Below are 19349 nucleotides of genomic sequence, written 5' to 3'. Positions count from 1 at the left end.
AGCCTTCCAGCAGGGAGATAGCTCATCTGGTAAAGGCACTTACTTGCAAAGCCTGATCGTCTAGGTTCGATCCCCCAGTACCGCATAAAAGTAGATGCACAAAGTGGTGCATGCAACTGGAGTTTGCAGTGGCAGAGGCCTCCTGGCACACTCATTCTCTCTTGCTCATTCTCATTCTCTCTCTGCACTTATAAATAAATAAATATTATAAGAAAAACAGAAGCCTTGAATAGATGTGTAGAAAGATGAGGAACTGGCCACTAAACACTGTAGAGTCTTAATTCTGTTTCCCAAAATAAAAAGTGTCAGTGCAGGTATCCCCCCACCTTTAGCTAAAGAATCAAGATGGGCTTCTCAAAGCAGTAACCAGCTGAAGAGTGTTCAGGACAGAAAGCAATAGGCCAGCCTCTGCAGAAGCAATGGAGTGCTCTTCCAAGGGCTTCTGCCAACTGACAATTCTCCCCTCAAGGTATCCTGGGCTGCAGCTGCCTCCTGCCAACCTGCAGCCAGTTGTTTGTTTGTTTTGTATTTTTTTTGGTTGTTTTGTTTGTTTGTTTGTTTTTAATTTAGGGAAAGTACATCTGAGCAGGACCAAAGCCTGTTTTGTCTGGTGGAGTGTCTACTTTCACCAGGATCTCTTACCCTTCCTACTGAAAGTGGACTTGCTGACCCCTGTGATTCTGTGACTCCAAAACAGACCACCATGACCAAGTCCTCCACTTCTAATGCAGTTTATCCTTGCCTGCATATGTTGACACATAAATAAGATTTTCAGGGCTGGGGAGATGGCTCGAGGGTAAAGGACGTAGGCATGTGTGAGTGCTTGAATGTGGATTCCTAGCAACTGTAAAAAGGCGGATGCTCTAACAGCCATCTGTAATCCTAGCACACCACAAGCAGGGACGCACAGACAGAGACTCTGCCAGAAGTTTGCAGACCAGTTTGCCTAGAAACAGAGCAGTAGGCAAGAGGCCCTGCTTCAGACAAGGCGAAAGGACTGGCATTCAAAAGTTGTCCTCTGACATCCACACACATGCTGCAAGGGTGTGCCCGCACTCACACACCACAAAAAAAAAAAAAAAAGATTTTCACTTTTATTATTCTCACATGTTCATGGCCCACTTTTGTGAATAGGGAGCCAAGCGTTTGGGCTCCAGTGGCCTTCGTTGTGAAGTTTATGTCATAATGGTTCCCAGAAGGTGGCAGTTGCAGCGACTTCTCACCAAGCACTCCCAGGACCTGAACTACTATTTCCCGCTGTATCAGCTGCCAAAAATGCAGCTTTAAGGTCAGTCATGTGAACTTGGAGTCAGCACACTCGAAGTCCTGCAAGAGCTGATACCAGCCATCCCACCAGTTTGAAGCAAGACCAGGTCACCAGGGCTTGGAAAGGGACTGTGGGTTCCAGGGACAGCGAGTCATACTGGCATGGGTGAAAGTCCAAACTGGCCTTAGTTGTACACACTCCTGCGCACCACAGTTTTTATCTTTTTTCCCTTGATTTCTTCTGTTTCTTCTGTTCCTCATATTCACGTATTTTCTGTTGAAAATAGCCTATGGGGTCAAGTACAGATGTTAGTGGCACCTAAACTGGCTTGGCGCAGGCACAGGATGATCCCCAGGTCTTGCTGGCTAGCTAGTCGAGTGGATTGCTAAGTCCAGTAACAGGATCCTGGCTCAAAAACTAAGGTGGAGAGCAATTGAGGAAGACATCCAACATTAACTGGCTTCCACACACACATACACACCTGCACCCAGGTGCATATGGACATGCATACACACACATGCAAAAAAGTCAACGGACTGGGAGTGGTGGCCCTTGTCCATAATCCTAGCACTTGGGAGACTGAGGCAGAAGAATCCTAACCTTGAAGCCAGCTGGAGCAACATAATGAAACCCTGTTTCCAAAAAGAATAGAAAAAATAGAAAAATATATTCTATAGTCCATTCTCTCTACCACCACCACCACCTGTGTGTGTGTGTGTGTGTGTGTGACCAGGATTCCTGGCACTCATAGTATTCAGTTTGGCACAAAAAAGGAGGCCTACAAGCAATAGCAAGAATTAGCTCTAAAATAAAACAAAAGTGCCCTGTCCAGCTGATTGGTGAAAAAATAAAATTATTTTTACAAACTATCTTCCTCAGATATTTTCTTATGGTTCAGGCTCCTTCCTTTCCACCCCACTAGTATAATTTACACCTGTTCTGTGAGCCACTGCAGAGATATTCTGTCCCAGACCTCTTCATCCTAGAGGTGACCTCTGTACCTGCAGGAGGATTCCTGCTCTTCTCGGCCTCCTGGATGAACAGGGAAAAGAGTTGTGTCTTCACAAACTTTTTCACAAACCGGCGGTTTGTCTTGGAGGTTAGAGCCTTACAGAAGGGCCGTTCTTGGAAGTGGCCTTGTCCATTAGCGTCCCGCTTGATGTAGGAAGCATAGTGGCCCACTGTCTTGACAAAGAACTTTACAAAAGGACCTGAAACATGCTCGTTGACTTGTTCTGAAGCTGGAGGAGACACAGAAAAGCCATCTCAGAAAGGAACAAAAGGATGAAATTACCCAAATTCACATCTAATTACAGCTTCCATTGTAGGCCAAAAACTCCCAGAGAAAACATTAGGGAAGGGTTACTAATAGCTGACTGAAATGGAAACCTGACCCCAGTGCAGTGGATTATACCTATAATGCCAGCACCAAGGAGGCTGGGACAGGAGGATTAGCATGAGCTTGAGGCCAGCCTGGATATACAGTTTCATACCAACCTGGCCTGCAGTGTGAGACCTGTCTCAAAAAATAAAAAATCCTTATCCCCTTGGCTGGAGAGATGGCTCGTCAGTTAAAGGCATTTGCCTGCAAAGTCTGATGGCCTAGGTTCAAATCCCTAGTGCCCACATAAAGCCAAATGTGTCGAGTTCATTTGCAGTGGCAAGAGGCCCTCCTGGCATGCCTATCTCCTCTCTCTCCCTCTGCCTTTCTCTCTCCACCTCTTTCTCTCTTTCCTTGCAAATGAATAATAGACAAAAAATGAGAACCTATATATGGGTTCTCTGCCATTGCTTAGGAAAAACAGAATCTTATATTCAGGATCTAGGCCTCCAGATCTGGCCTAGGACTACGGAATGAGTTCATTTTAGCTCTAGGAGGAAATGGTTGGGAGTTAAGCCCTCAGGCTCCCTGGAGAAATCCAAAAGAAGAGGGCTCTAGAACTTACTCATTCGCTCATTGATTCCCTGACCAAGAGAGTCTAAGATGTCATCCTGAAGTTTCGGTGGGATAATGTCTTTTTCATCACCAACCTAGGACAGGACAGAATTGACTCAGAGGTCAAGTAGTCAGGAGGTGTAGCATGAGGGGACACAGAAGAGTGGGAGGGGGGCACAAATTCATATCCCCACTCTACCCCCAAATCACCATTCTACATAGGAAAAGACAACAGATGATGTATGTTTGAGTTCAGACATTAGCAAGGAAGCCTTTCGGTGCCTGTAGACTTGATTTCAACCCCTCACTATAGCGACAACGGCACCAGCTGTCTTAAGTTCCTGGGCCTTTTCTGGCAGCAGCACAAGTTCTCAATGTGTGTGTCCAAACCAGTGGAATATGAGGAGCCTACAGAGGTTGAGTTGGTGGTAGGCCTGCAGGGTCCCTGACCCCAGATACTTACTGACAATAAGAAGGTTCCTTCACAAAGATTCACCAACAGGACCTGAAGTAAACACAGAATGGCTTTATCTCTTCTTAGATCCTGCGAGCACATACTAACACCATCTCTGCACTTGGCTATACCTTCAGGCCCAGGTAACAAAAACATCAGCGTTTTCAACTGTTATTTTCTATCTAGTATCCTCCTCATTCCTTTCTATTTTTCTCTGGAAATATGAATTCCTTGACTGGGATAAGGGTGTATATATAGAAAGGGAGGCAGAAAAAAAGGGGAGATGGCAGAAGAAAGAGCCAAGGCAGAAAGGGAGCACAATTCAGGGAATCCACAGCCAGTTACTCTCCCTGCATAAAACACTGATCATGCCGGGCATGGTGGCACACACCTGTAATGCCAATAATGCCAGCACTCATAGATGGAGGCAGGAGGATTGCCATGAGTTTTAAGCATGCTATTGCTGATTCTAACCAACAGATCTGTTTCTTTGGTCCTCAGAGTATTTTGTGTGTGTGTGTATTTTATTTTTATTTATTTATCAGAGACAGATAGAGAAGGAGATCTCCAGAGCCTCCAGCCGCTGCAAACAGACTCCAGGCACATGCTCCACTTTGTGCATCTGGCTTACATGGGGCCTGGGGAATTAAGCCTGGGTCCTTTGGCTTTGCAGGCAGGTGCCTTAATCAGTAGGCCACCTCCGAGATGGATTTTTTTTACTTCTATAAAGTCATGGTTTCTAACACTCTTTCATATTTTATTTACTTAATTTTTTAAAATTATTTTTATTTATTTATTTGCAAGCACAGGGAGAGATAGAGAGGAGAAACACAGAGAGAATGGGCACGCCAGGGCCTCTAGCCCCTGCAAACTAACTACAGATGCATGTGCCCCCTTGTACATCTGGCTGACGTGAGTTCTGAGGAATCAAACCTGGGTCCTTTGGCTTCACAGGCAAGTGCCTTAACTACTAAGCCATCTCTCCAGCCCTATTTATTTAATTTTGAAATGGCGTCTCACATAAGCACAGGCTGGCTTCAAATTCCTAATCATCGTGCCTCTTGCCTCTCAAGTAGTGGGATTATAGGCAAGAGCCACCACATTCCATTTTTATGGGCTATTCCTTATATTAAAGGGCAACATTCAGTTACCTATAGGCAGGGCATATGGTCACCAATGTACTATCCCTCCCCAAATCCTATGCTAGGCATTTAGGGGCCTGTGTTGGGAATCTCTTTTTAGTTTGTGGTCTAGGTCTTCACAATAGGGTTAAGGAACCCTACATGTTCCAAATATAAGGAAAGAGGAGCTGGAAAGCATGCCAAAACAGCATACACAGTAATTACCCATCATCGGGACAGAAACATTGAGCAAGCCCAGGCCTGAAACCACTTGTGTGTTTAGGCTCAGATGCCTTCATGCAGGGAAACCTGTCCATTTTGGGAAGTTGGGAGGAAAGAGAGAGAGAGAGTGTGTGTGTGTGTGTGTGTGTGTGTGTGTGTGTGTCCCAGAAATCTTTTCAGTATTCGGAAATGTTGTGTATAGAGTAATTCCTTTCAGAGAATTTATCTGGAGAGAATCTCTCTCTCTCTCTCTCTCTTACACACACACACACACAGTCACATGCCACATGGCCCTCCTCCTTTCTCACCCCCTCCCACTTCTCAGAGCAGCTGCTGAGGGATAAATATGACAAGGCTCACTGGCCTTCAGTTGTCTTTCTGCCTGACCATTACAGGAGGAGCCCCAGCTTCCGAGGAGGGAAGTTTCATAACTTCTAGGGTTGAGACATTTTAAGTTTTATTACTAAACTTCAGGCATTATAATACTCTGCCCTAGTTAGTTAAACGCTAAGGGTGGTTCAAAGGGCATGTGTACTCAGTCAGCAACAAGGAAGGGAAAGAGCTGGACAAGCAAAAGCAATTCAGCCTGACTCTCTCCTCCCAATCAACACTGTCTACAGAAGGACTTTGGACCTCATCTATGCTCAGCTCAGTTCCACTCGTCTAAGTAACTTGATTCTCTGAACCTCACTTATCACCTATACAAGGTGTTTATTGTTTAAAAACAAAAAACAAAACAAAAAAAAACCTGGGGCTGGAGGGATGGTTTAGTGGTTAAGGGACTTGTCTACAAAGCCAAAGGACCCAGGTTCAATCTCCTAGGACCCATGTAAATGAGATGTATGAGATGTCCCATGTGTCTGGAGTTTGTTGGCAGCAGCTGGAGGCCTTGGCATGCCCATTCTCTCCCCCCACCCTCTCAAATAGATAAATAAAAATAAAATGTTTTTTTTTTTTAAAAAAAATCCCTGCATTTGCAAGACTCAGTTTACAGAGGGCTCACTTCCAGGGACTCTACATGAATTCCAGTGGAGTGTGTATTGTATGGACCAGCTGTGGCCACTCACTGAGCTGAGAGACAGGGCACTTGAGGCTGTTCACTGGGGATAGCCAGTAGGACAGTCTTGTGACGCCCGAATAAGCCACATCCTGTCCCCTAAGCCCAGAGAGCACTTGAGGAGGGAAGAGCCTACACATCCTGAGCACACACTATGGTTCAGGTGCCAGGCTAGGAGCTTACAACTGAATGCTGTCATCCCCTGTTGTACTGATGGGGAAGCTCGGGCTCACAAAGATGAAGTAACTTGCTCCACATCACACAGCTGTTAGTACTGCAGAGCTGAGATCCAGACCCACGCACTCATGCCACAGCATACCTCTTCCATGGGGCTGTCCATGACCTCTTGCAGGAAGCGCGTTTGTACTCCAACCATGAAGGGAGTGGGGCAGCAGACAGTGGCCAGAAGGCTCTCGGGGACAACTGGGATGTAGGTGTGTGCCCAGCTGAAGGGGTAGAGCAGCGCCGCAGCAGCGTGGATGCACTGAGACAGAGTACTGGGACAGACAGAGATGGAGTCAGTGGGACCCCTATAGCTACACACCCCTACAGAGGTTCTTGCCACTGCTCTCTGTGATGGGGCAAAAGGGCATGTCTGAGAGCCACGCTGGTCTCAGGGCCTGTAGTTACTTGTCACTAGGAGGGGAAAGGAAGAAACCAGGAGAGCTGAGGCTTCACTAAGTAGGGTGGGGCCTCCTTTGATCTCTTTTCCCAGCTAGTCTTCTCTGGCTAAAAATAAGACTGGCTCAGAAGAGGGGAGGGAGGAAGAGATGCTTTCATTCAGTCAGAGAAGCCCCTGCTCCAAACTCATAACTGGGCAAAGGACACATACCCAGGAGGATAACACACCGGCCCTGCTTCAAAGGAACTCACGGTATAATGAAGAGACAACCTGTCCCCAGCAGGCCTGGGTGGAGGCAAGCCTCGTCCTCTTGTGTCTACCCACCCTCATGCCCAGCCTTGACCTCACATGGCTCCCAGGGCCACTTGAGGTTACCAGGTTGTTGGTGCTTGAGTTAGCTTGGGAAATTCCTAGGTTCCAGGAATCACTGCCCAGAGATTCCTCCACGGAAAGTCCCATCGAGGTGGCTCCTCTAGGCTGTGTCACAAAGCCTCCCTCATGTCATTGCCCAAGTCACAAGTGAGACCCCACCATGCTATGCACGCACACTCACACGCGTGCACGCGGCGACCCTCCTCTGGCTTCTCTGTTCTCCTTTAGCTTTCTTGCTGCTTCATTTGTCCGGCCAAACTGCCCCCCAAGCCAAAGCCAATAAAAACACGGATGTGGAAACCTTGGTATCAAGTTAGCACTTCCTGAGTTAGGAAGATCGTCGCTGAGTGCCTAGCTACAGCGTGCTGACTGGAAGTCCCCTCCCAGCCGGAACCTTAGGGATCCGAAAACTACATGTGGAAAGGAATTGGGAAGTGGTGATGTTTCTCTGGAGAAAGTTCTGGCGCTCTCTCGAGAGGTAAAGCACCAGCCTTCTCTTCTCAAACATCAAGCCCAGCTGTAGCAGAAACTTGTTTCCACATAGCTGGGAGTGGAAGAGCCACTTTTCAAAGCGAAAGATGATGTTGCTCCCTAGGGGAATTAGCCTATGATTAGTTCCATTTTGGTTTTCACTGATTTCCTTAGACTTTTCAATAAAGTCAAATGTCTGTCCAACTTCCTTTCCTCTGAGACCTGTGACATTCACCTGTCCCTCTGACCTCTGTTGGATCCCTGGCTTCCTTTTTTTCTCCTTCTTCCCCAAAGGCAGGACCAGAGTTGTCATCCCAATACCACTGGTTCTCACCCTCCACAAAGAGGAATACAGGGTCAACCCCCTAATGTTTTATAATTTCTTTTCTTCTCTGCCTGTCACATGATCCCCATGTCCTTTTCATACTTGAAAGCCCCCACAAATGGAAACCAAGACAAGAAAGGCAGCACCCCACTTCTCCCACACACAGGGAGACTCGGCTATGAACAGGCTGAGAGCAGCAGCTCGTCCTAACCAATATACACCTGCCAGGATGCTACGTGTCTATGGTATATCATTTCCTTTAATCCCTGCCACAACCCTGCCAGTAAATCCAACCATTCCCATTCTATAGAAGAAGCTAAGAGATTAGAGATGGCTCAGCAGTTAAAGGTGCTTGCTTGCAAAGCTAGATGCCCACCCCCCGAGTTCAATTCTCCAGTACCCATATAAAGCCAGATGCACAAAGTGGTGTGTGCATCTGGAGTTCATTTGCAGTGGCTAGAGGCCCTGGAGCACCCATTCATTGTCTCTTCCTCTCTCTTCTTGCAAATAAGTAAATAAATATATACTTTTTAAAAGAGGTTAAGAAATTGACTGAAGGGAAACCACATAGCCAAAGGTGGAAGAACTGGATTGGAAACTGATTCCACTGATTTCAGTACATATGTTTACAACCATCCAGTAAATCTCATCTAACCCCTCAGGGGAAAACACTAAGTCACAATACTATCTTCCCAGTGCCTGGCATCTGGCAAACAGCTGACACAGGATAAATGTTTGTTGAATGAGTGAATAAATGGGTAGATGAGCTTATCCTCCATACCAGTATACGCCTCCCTTTCCTGTTCTCCACCCTTTACCTCCCTTGGCCTCGCCTTGCAAGGACAGAATCATGTCGGCATTCCCCCCCACTGGCCCTGCCCAGATTGCACAGGAACATCTCATGTCCTGCTCAGAGCTTAGGCACCTTCTTCAAGGCCAGGCAGCTATCAAGCTCGGAGACAGGACAGGGCAGTTGTGGTAGCTGTTTCTCTAGGCCTACAGTGCAGATACAGACTCTGTAAGCCTAGGATGGGCACATGGGTCCTAGTCTACTGCCTTTGAGAACCCCCCGTGCATTCCCTTGAACCCAAGGAACAGGCCAGTGTGGACAGTCAGCGGCTGGACCCACCTCAGACCTTCTGCCAGGAAGATGATTTTTCTTTCCAGCACCGCAGAAGCAAATATCTGAATAATCTGTTCAAAATGGAGACAGCGCAATAGAGAACTAAAATCCACATGCTCAAGGTGAGAGTCCAGGGGTCGTGTCAATGAGATGAACTATGGGAAAACCAGAGAGGGAGGTGTCATCACAGTGCAGAATCAGAGACCACAGAATGCTAGACCAGCCACACTCATTCTCTCCATGGAAAACACCTGATTCTGGCTCTTCTACTGTGCGAAAAGCCCACTGGTGGCTCCCCCTGCTGTGAGGATGGCATGGCCCAGGAGGTCCATCCATCCTAGCCCCCCACCCAGCATGCTTCACCATGTGCCCCTCTGTTCCAGAACAGAGTGAGCTTTACTTCCTGGAGCCCCTCACAGTCAGCCCTCCCCTGACTCATTATCCTCTTTCAGGCCCCAGAGGCCCACTGAGGCCATGTTAAAACTCACCATTTTCTCATGTTGCACCCTGCTTTTTCTTTCACTGCAACTGCCCCGTTTTTTAACTGAATATTCACTGGTGTGCTGACTTGTTTAGTGTGCTCCCCCACCCCACCATCAGGCTTTTAGCTCCATGTGTTCTGGGGTCATGTCCCCTTTGGTTACCACTGTGAACCCGGAAAATAACATGGCTTGACACATAGTGAGTAATTCAGTACTTGTTAAATAACTAAAAAATACTAGCCATCCTCTATTCTTCTGTGGGGAAGCCAAGGTTCAGAGGTGCACGCAAACTCTTCAGAGCTCCAGGTGTTGGGACCATAATTCTTAGAACAAGTTCCATCTGCTTAGTGACTTAGAACAATCATAGCCCATGGGACATGAGTGAGGAGTCACAGGTGGGGACAGATAACGAGAGGTAAACAGATGGAGGACAAGGGTAGAGGGTGGAGACAAGAAGTGTAGAGGTTGGGAACAAACAGCACCAGGCCCCTCAACTTGTATGATGTGTTCATCACAAACAAAACTCAGTGGACTGAACAGTAGCTCGACGCTGGCAGGACCAGCAAATTCAAACCGATTTTCACCCGTGCCAATAATTTCAGTGCTTGGCTCAGTTTCCCTATACTAGTGGATGGGAGGACAGTGGTGAGCGGTGTCACAGAAACCCATCCATTCCAACCAGGTGGAGTGTCACCCACTTGCTAACCCACCTCTGTGCCTGAGTCGGGAATAAAGCTTTTGAGGGTGACGGTCTTTCCGGGTGCAGGGAAGGCTGCCTCTCGGAGCCCCTGCATGAATGGGTAAATGATAGCCATGGAGATTTGATGCCTCTTCTCTACTTCATCCAGGATCTGCAGATGAGGGACCACAGGAAGAAGGCTAAGAAGGATGCTACCAAGCATCCTAAGACTCTCACACTGGTCCTGCTTATTCTCGGGTATCTTCCAGACTCCCCCTCCCAGCAGAGAATGGTCTCATGCTACATACTCTGCTTTCCATCTCCTGAGCAAGATTTGCTTTTTGCCAAACCTTCTTTCCATCCTGTCTCTACAAATCCACATTCTTTCCTTCTCCCTAACACCAACAAAAACCTGCTGATTCCAGAAAGTCATCGTCTATGAAGGAAGTGTCTAGAGTGAGAGCCTAGACACCTAACTTGCTGGGTGTCACTGTCCTCCAGGGTCAGGGCTGGCTCGGGCCCTCAGCAATCAGCACAGATGACAGCTCCACCCAAGCAGGTGCTGGTGGAATTCTCTTCCAAGGGTCCTTATGGCCACTAAGATCTGCTTGGTCCATTCTGAGGGACTCTGCTCTGATTCTGACTCTAACTACCCCCAGGACCTTTTTCAACCTTAGAAGTGAGTTTGAGGCTCTTACTGCATCATGATTGCCTTTTATGAAGAGCCTTATCATGTCACCTCCTTGAACCTCTCACTAGCCCAGGAGACAGGGAGGTGAGAGATCATCACATCTATTTGACAGATGAGGAAACTGAAACTCAAGGCCTGAAGCTCTTCTCCTTGTCCAGCTTCAACTGCTTTTCTTCGTTGGCCAGTGGGGAGGGACAAAGACTCTCTGCAGTAGATCTCCTTGAACTTGGGTCAAGCCCAAGTCTCCCCCTGCCTCAGGTTTTCCACATGTCCTTGATGTTGGCCAGGCTGTTGGGAAGAAGCTCCACTAAGGGCTCAGGTTGCACAGGCAGAGCCCAGAGACTGAACAGGCCCGCGGATCCCAGCCCTGGCCCTACCTTGGAGAACAAGCCGAAGCAGCCGACGCAGCTGATGATGCAGTACACCTTGGGAAGGCGGGGGCCTGGGCCAGCAGGCTGCAGGGAGACAGGGCTTCCATAAGGGCTGCAGCCTCTCCAGGGGTTTCTTCCGCCTGGGGCTGAGTTAATGGACTGGATGAAGAAAGGCCTGACTATACAGAGGTCTATTCATGGAACAGGCAGCAGGAAATGGGAATCTAGGTCAAAAGAAGATGGCCTTACTGTTTAGAATAGCCAAATTATGCAAACAGCCTAGATGTCCATCAACAGATGAATGGTTGAAGAAGACATGACACACACAGAGACACAATGGAGTATTAGCCATTAAGAAGAATGAAATTATGACATCTGAAGGAAAACGGATGGAACTGGTAATCAAGCAAAATCAGCCAAGCAGAGAAAGAAAAATAGCATTATTTTCCTTCATATGCTAAATGTAGCGTTTAGCTGGGCGTGATAGTGCATGCCTTTAGTCCTAGTGCTCAGGAGGCAGAGGTAGGAAGATTGCTGTGAGTTCAAGGCCAACCTGAAGCTACAGAGTGAATTCCAGGTCAGCCTGGGCTAGAGAGAGGCCCTACCTTGGGGGGGAAAAAGACAGCTTTTAAAATAATAAGACATGAAGGTAGGAGTAACATTTGGGTAGCAGAAGAGTACCAAAAATGTTGAGATAAGAAAGGGTAATGGGAGCTGGAGAGATGGCTTAGTGGTTGAGGTGCTTGTATGCAAAGCCTAAAGACCCAGGTTCAATTCCCCAGTGCCCATGTAAGCCAAGGTGGTGCATGCATCTGGAGTTCATTTGCATTGGCTGGAGGCCCTGGCATTCCCATTCTCACTATCTGCCTCTTCATCTCCCTCCCTCTGTCAAATAAATAAATAATTTTTTAAAAAAAAGAAAGGATAATGGGGAAGAATATGATCTAAATATATGATATGCATGCACAAAAAAACATAATGAAGGACATTATCTTTTACAATGAATCAAACAGAAGAACCATAACAAGATGAGAGGGAGAGCAGACTGTGGCAGTTTTGAGGGCCAGAGTCAAGGCCTTAGGATCAATGTGAGCTGAAGGGCAGATAGGGAGAGAGAGAGAGAGAGAGATCTTGACATGAGGCTATGGCTAAGGACCCAAGAACTGAACCTAGTTATCATCTCAGCCTCTTGTGGGAGGTCCCAGGGGCTAAAGCAAGCGAGCTTACTAGAGAAGACAGGAAGAGGAGTAGGGTTGGAGCCTCTTGCAGTGTGTGGAATAATAAGCTAGGGAAAGCAGAGGCCAGCCAAGGTTCCTGAAGTGGGAGAGCAGGGATTGTGTCTTCTTCATGCCTGAGGGTTTTTGGGGGGGGTGTCACTGACATGGCAGCAGGGGCTGAGCTGTGCTTTCCCTACAACCAACCATCACTGCCACAGAGCCCAGGGTTATGTCGCTGAGGCTTGGCCAAGCCCCTATGTGGAGCTGAGGAGGCTGCAGAGAGAAGGGGAATTCCGAGAAGCACTGACCAAGAGGCGCCTGCAGTATCCAATCTTCCTGCTGCCATCCACATTGGTCAGAACAAAGGAGAAGGTCTCCCTAAGAAAAAGCAGACAAGGGTTGGTCATTTTCTCATGGTCACGAAAACAGGAAGGTGATCGGTATCAGAGGAGCAGAGAGGAGTGCAAAGGGGAGCTGCTGATTAATCATGGGAGTAATGACACCAGTAACCTATTAAGTGCTTGGTGGTGTCAAGCCCTAAATTCATCACCTCACTTGCTTCTCAAAATAACCTTATAAAGGAGGTTATTACTCCCACTTTAAAGATGAAGGAACTAAGGCTTTGAGAGGGTATTTCTTACCCAGGGCCAAAATTCAAACTTCCACTCAACTTCCAGGAACCATGACATAAGGACTTTTGTTATATTGCCTTCTTAGAGGCCAAAGACTTTCAGCTGAGTCCAGCTTCTACCAGTAACAGAATGAAAAATGACTGTTAGGCCAAGTATGGTGGTGCACGCCTTTAATCCCAGCACTTGGGAGGCAGAGGTAAGAGGATCACTGTGCGTTCAAGGGCACCCTGAGACTACATATTGAATTCCAGGTCAGCCTGGGCTAGAGAGTGAGACCCTACCTCAAAAAACCAAAGAGAAAGAAAAGAAGAAGGAGAAGGAGAAGGAGAAGGAGAAGGAGAGGAAGAAGAAGGAGAGGAAGAAGAAAAAAAAGAAAGACTATTGCTTTTGGGATAGGTAAGAGATTCTCAGGAGTCTTTGGACAGATAGCAAGTCACACCTAAAATCTTAGGAGTTAAGAACCCCCAGTCATGCCTCCCTGGCAGGAACTCAGCATGTATTCCAGGAAGGGAAGGGCCACAGAACCACAGGTTTGTATTTGCCCTTCTCCCCAATCTGCTGCCCTTGCCCCAGGGTGAACAGTCACCTTGGATACTCAGTGCGCGGTGCCCACTCATTCCCATCTGGGAAGCAGAACAAAGGGATGGCTTTAAGCAGCCGCTCCTCCTCCTCCTGCTGGCCTCGAAGCAGGTTTTCTCGCTAGGAGGAAAAGACAAGGAAAGGTCAGAAGGCTGTCAGGCTTCTTCTGAAGCTTTACAGCTACTTGAGGGCAAGCTTTTCTATTGGCATTGGAGGCAAAGACATCCTTTGGCTGGTATTCCATGCAATATACATTCTGGATCTAGCTGAATGAATCCAAACAATCCCCCCCACCCCAGCCCCCCATATCAACATGAACTTCAGCATCCTGGAAATTTGCATATTCATGAAGGAGGTCAGAAAGGCCCGAGGGTGAGACCAGAGGTCCCCCATCAGAGAAGGAAACAACTTCTCCAGCTACTGCACATGTTTATGTGAGAGGTGAACAAGAAGGGTGCCCTGGTGTCTCCCAGTCACCCAACATAGGATCAGACAAGGAGCTGGGGGCTCAAGAAATCTCATGCTTGATCCGTGGTTGAGCCCTGGGCTTGCCAGCACTCTCCTCACAGAGCTAAGGTGCAGCCTTCGCTTCTTAGGAGGTCTGGCAGAAGGTGAGGTAGCTTCTTTGCAGAAAAAGGTGAGTGTGGTGGAATTTAGAAGTATCAGGAGGTCCCAAGAGGGCTAAGAACAGTAGCCCGCTTTTCCTGCTACAGAGGCTCAGTCGTCCCTCTCAAAGCAGTCAGACCTAGATTCTGTGAGCGATAACAGAAAATGAGGGCTGAGCTAAGGAAATGAAAATGAACTCAGACCTCAACCCCGACTGTGGGGTGACGCAGAAAGCAGAAGCCCCCACCACGATTCAAACATCCATTTGCTCCCATCTCCATTATCTCTGTCAGTCCTTACCTTGGGAAATTGGTAGGTGATAGTGGGTTCATAGTCATCTCCTGAATGTTTTTTTTTAAGAGAAACTACCAAAAGGTATTCAAAGAAGTGCTGCCCCCCAGCAAAGCTGGGCAGAGAGTAATCCTGGGTCCTTTCTGGTTCTGTTACTGCTTCCCCAAGATTGTTCTGTGAAGGTCCTGAAATCGAAATGCAAGGGTCCCTTTAGTATCTCACCCTTCCATGCCTTGATGTCTGTGTGAGAATCTGGGCGACTTCCGCATCTCAAGGCCACCATGCCAGTGCTGAGAAACCTGAAGCCTGACCAGCTCCTCCGGTCACCAAACAGGACCGGAGCCAAGTGGGTAGTTTCCACACCCGACCTGAGAAACTTGAAACCATGGAGAGCCAGAGGGAAGGAAAAAAAAAAACAACACTGATTGGTAGCCCAGGAAATGTACTTCAGAGGCTCCTGGAGGACAGGTGCCAGCTATTGCAGTCTTTCTATCTGGGAAGTCTTGGGCAGTATGTTCTGAGCCCCAAATAAACTTATATAAAGTAATTAAACAGGCCCATGGGGCATATCATATGACTGTGATACCGAGCCCCCATGCCCAAAGGTCATGACTATCTATCTATAAACCAGCAGGGGAATCCTTCAGGCCCAGTCACATGGTGAAAACCATGTGCAGGCAGGTCAGCATATCAAGGGGAAAAAGGGAGGAGCAGCCTCCAAGAGGAAACAGCCCACTTTAGAGGATCACCCTCAAAAATAGAAGGAAGTAGGCAATCCAGTCCTGACCTGCTCTGGGTCGAGGCAACCAGTTTCGGAAGAGCCCGAGGGCCCGGCCTACCCCTTGTCCTTCCATGGTTCTGTGCCTTCTGGGCATGAGTGCTCTTTGCCCTTCAAGTTGGCTACCGAAGGTCTGAGAAGGCGTGCTGCAATGTTCTCCAGCCACAACTCTAAGAAACCATGCCGCACGCATGCGCTATCTCCAGTGGGGGAGAGCAGTTGCCATCCTGTGCACCCCGTCGCTGAGCAAGAAGGATGTGATGGGACTCAGGAGCCAGCCGAATGTGGGCACTGACAGAGGCAGCATCCTGGCACTGCCGCTCAGCTCTCAGCTCCTCCCAGGAGCCCCAGGGTGTGGTGAGGAAAAAAAAAAGTCTTGAGCAAACATCTTGAGGCCCAGCTGCTTCTGGGCTAAGGGCTTTGAATTCCAGGCTGCAGACTGTGCCCAAGAGTCTATTTATAACCTCAGGGCAGTGAGGAATGCCCGATGGCATCAGACCGTGGGCACTGGAACCTCGTGTGTTTCAGAGCAGGGATCTTCCATCCCACAACTTTTGATTGCTCACCATTCACTCTTGAACTTGGCCAACAGAAGCTGCACACTCCCATCAAGCCACCTGCCGCGCTCTAGAGCATCTACCGCTTCAGGACCTCAAGCAAGAGCACAGAGCCAGGACCAAACGCTTCCTGCAGCCAAGATGGCAGTGCCGTTAAGATAAGTAGACTTGACACTAATTTTTCAATGGACTAACTCTAGCAGGAGCTGGATCACTAGACAGCAATATGGACCCCAAAGAGCCTCCTCATGGTGAAGCACGAAGCTCATCTCTGAGAGTCCTGATTTCTAGAATAACAACAATGATGACACTCCCCTGCAACATGATTAGGCTGAAACAGGTTTTTTTTTTTTTTTTTCATTAAAACTGTTCCAAGAGTGACTCAAGAGACTGTCCCCAGCCTAGAGTGTGTGTATGTGGTGGTGGGGGGGGGGGGAGTTGAATAAGCAGCCAGCAGTGAGAGTGACAAACATCCAGGTGATTACCCCCACCCTCAGCCCCACCCAGCCTTTCTCCTTGTTGGGTCAGGTCAGCAAGTGCAGCTGCTAGCCCAGTGCTATGTCTGCAGACTGAGGAATAGGGGCAAGGTAGCAATTGACAACCTAGGGTTCTCACAGAAACTCCTTTATAAGGAAATGCATAGGGTGCATTGTGCACGCTCCTAGGCTTCCTTTGCAGTGGCTGGAGGCACTGGCGCACCCATTCTCTCTCTCTCTCTCTCTCCCTCTGCTTGCAAATAAATAAATTTTAAAAATGAAAACAAAATTAACAGGATCTATTGAAGTGGGGAGTATGAAGGCTCCACATTCAGACTGGGTGTATTCCCCAGAAAACATAGCACGCAGGTTTGCAGAGGCCTTTGGGAAACCAGCAACTTTCCCCTGGTCAGTCCGGACCTCAGGAAATCATGTCCTTTCCTAAAGCCCTTGGGCAGCATTTTCAGCCCATTTCTTCCTGCTTTATCAGAAGACACAAGAGAACAGCAAAGTCAGAAATCCTTGACAAAAATAAAAAGTAACTAGATTTTTGGGCTGAGGCCCAAGAAATCTAGCAAAAGACTGCTGTGGCCCTCTTTCAATAGGGGATGCCAACAGAAAAGCATAAGGAAAACTAATATCCTTTAAACTCACATGTTTATTTATTTATTTATTTATTTGTGAGAGACACAGAGAGAGAATGGGCACACCATGACCTGCAGCCACTGCAAATGAACTCAAGACGCATATGTCACCTTATGCAACTGGCTTACGTGAGTCCTGGGGAATCAAAGTTGGGTCCTTTGGCTCTGCAACAAGCACCTTAACTGCTAAGCTATCCCTCCAGCCTCTAAGTTTATATGTTTTTTATATGCATCTCAATCCCCGATGCTTTGAAAAGGAATTATCCCATTTTATTTGAGGAGGGAGCCACCTTTTTCAGGGAAGTTGAGTCTGGTTCCACTTGTTCCTCTACCAGGAAAGCCTCTCCCAAAGCCACCTGACTGAAATCCCACAGCTCTGGAACACGTGAGCGGGGACTTTTTGGTTGGAACTTGATCTGGAAAGCTGGACCTTTCAAAAGCTCTTTGGCTGAACTGATGTCAACCCAGGACCACCACAGTACTGCTTCCCACGACACACACACACACACACACACACACACACACACACACACACACAGAGAGAGAGAGAGAGAGAGAGAGAGAGAGAGAGAGAGAGAGAGAGGAGGGAGGTCAAAGAGGTAAGAGTAACACCCCCACCTCCAAAACCAGGACATGGAAGGCATGAACCGATGAAGACACACCCACCTGGCCTGACAGGTTCTAACCCTCTCAGGACAGGCATATAGAAAGCTTCTGCTTCCTCAACCACCAGGAAGCTCCTGCAAACACAGTCACTAGCCATCTGTTGGGACAGGGTGCAGTGGGGTGGGGTGCGGAGATTACTACAGTGTGTCATCTGAGCCACAAGGAACAGACCCCAGCCCTTCCAGGGACTGGCTAGGGCCAGGGCAAACCAGCCTAGCGCTCTCTATAGAAGAGAGGACACTGCATAGACCCAGACCTCCCCCCTCCCTGCAGGTGGAACAGCCAGGACTGCAAAGGAGCAAGGGTGGCAGGACCAGGCAAACGACAGGGGGAGGGGGCCACTGTGGTCCACTGCACTGACTCCTGGGGTCTTCCCAACTCTGAGGCATTATAGAAGGGCTGTCTGACCTCTCCACTGGACAGTGTTGGAAAGAGTGACCTGTATGGGAACGACTCCTGCAAACCTTTCAGTCCTCTCTTCTGCTCAGAAAGGAGCAGGGCCTCCGCCTGGGCCATGTCAGCACTGGCTGCTGAGCCATATAGCGCTGGCTAGCCATAAACAACAACAAACGCTTGTTGCACGAACGGGCACTTATTAATGAAATCCCAATTGCCTTCCCTCCGAAGCCCAGCGCTCCAGCTAAAAAGAATGAAAAGAAACTGAGAATGTTTCGCATTTAATCCCCGCCTTTACACACATCCTTGGTGGAGAGGGAAATGATCCCTATCGTAGGTGGGAGCTCAGGGGTAGGATAAGCACAGGAGTCTGGGACACACTGAGGAAACGGTGAGGAGGACGCACTGAGATGGTCTACTCCAACCATCAGGGCGCCCGGGGCCACCTGCCACCCCTGGGCAGGTACTGGTGTCCGCAGGTCCAGGAGACCAGTTTTTGTGGTCTTCGGCTATCTGTGGGGCAGGAGTTAGCATGGCTCCCAGCAACTTAGCAAAGGCCGCCCTGGAGTCCCAGGCAGTGACATGGGGCGGGGCATCGCCTCCCCAGGGCACCACCGCAGCCCGGGCGCTGCAAGTTCGCTGCGGCTGCACCACAGGCTTCCTGGATGGAAGGACACGTGGCCCTGGGGCCCCACACGGGTTTCTTCTGGCATGCAGCCTTCCGGGTGTCCCCTCGGGCCGTGCCCCTCCACGGACCTGTTCCACCTCTACCTGCGGTTCACCTGCCTCCCGCCCAGCCCACCCAGATGCTGACCCGTCCGCCCGCCGCCCGGCGCTGGTCCCCGGGGTCCCCCTGCGCCCGCGCCCCGCGCGCCCACGCCGGCACTAACCCCCGTGGCCGCGCTTCAGTCTCAGGCTGGCTCGGAGGCGGCGGCCGAGCCCGTCCATGGCCCCTCGAGTGCCCGGCGCCCGCTCCAGCTCCGCGCCGGCCCCGCCCCCGCCCGACCTCCGCGGACCGGCACTTTCACTTTCACGCGGGGGAGGGGGAGCGGGGCAGGGCGGGCACCTTCCGGGCTCCTGCCCAACCCCTGGCGCACCTGGGCGGGCCGCTGCGCCCCGGCCGCTGGCAAGGGAGGCTTGGGGTGGCAGAGGGCGCCCGACGCGCGTCCTGGAGGGGCAGTGCCACCTCCATCCCACCGCTGTGAAACTTCACTTTTGGAAGCCCACGGGGTAGTGCCTGACAGGGACGCCCTACCTCCAGGGCAAGGGCTAGGAGGGGCACCTCGGAGGTGCCTGCAGAGGAACACCCACAAA

At 49.3% G+C, this 19349-nt stretch overlaps 1 protein-coding gene across 6 annotated transcripts; it reads right to left on the bottom strand.

Annotated features, from left to right (window-relative positions):
• Positions 1-1081: 1081 nt before the first annotated feature.
• Positions 1082-18996, bottom strand: Dennd2d (DENN domain containing 2D). Of its 6 annotated transcripts, none has more exons than XM_004658997.2 (12): positions 18926-18996; positions 14528-14703; positions 13629-13741; positions 12719-12788; positions 11200-11277; positions 10163-10303; positions 8977-9125; positions 6377-6554; positions 3667-3708; positions 3214-3298; positions 2269-2508; positions 1082-1554 (listed from the first exon to the last, which is right to left on the bottom strand). In XM_004658997.2, exons 1-12 carry the CDS (start codon positions 18981-18983, stop codon positions 1484-1486), a joined length of 1401 nt encoding a protein of 466 aa, XP_004659054.2. In that variant the 5' UTR covers positions 18984-18996; the 3' UTR covers positions 1082-1483. The 6 variants fall into 6 exon arrangements, with proteins under 6 accessions (XP_004659054.2, XP_044994415.1, XP_044994417.1 ...); XM_045138480.1 differs by lacking the exon at positions 18926-18996 and adding an exon at positions 15306-15635; XM_045138482.1 differs by lacking the exon at positions 1082-1554 and having other exon boundaries at positions 1566-2508.
• Positions 18997-19349: the final 353 nt, after the last annotated feature.

Source organism: Jaculus jaculus, chromosome 19 (assembly GCF_020740685.1).
Source record: "Jaculus jaculus isolate mJacJac1 chromosome 19, mJacJac1.mat.Y.cur, whole genome shotgun sequence".
NCBI lineage: Eukaryota > Metazoa > Chordata > Mammalia > Rodentia > Dipodidae > Jaculus > Jaculus jaculus.
This window is presented reverse-complemented; position numbering and strand designations above follow the sequence as displayed.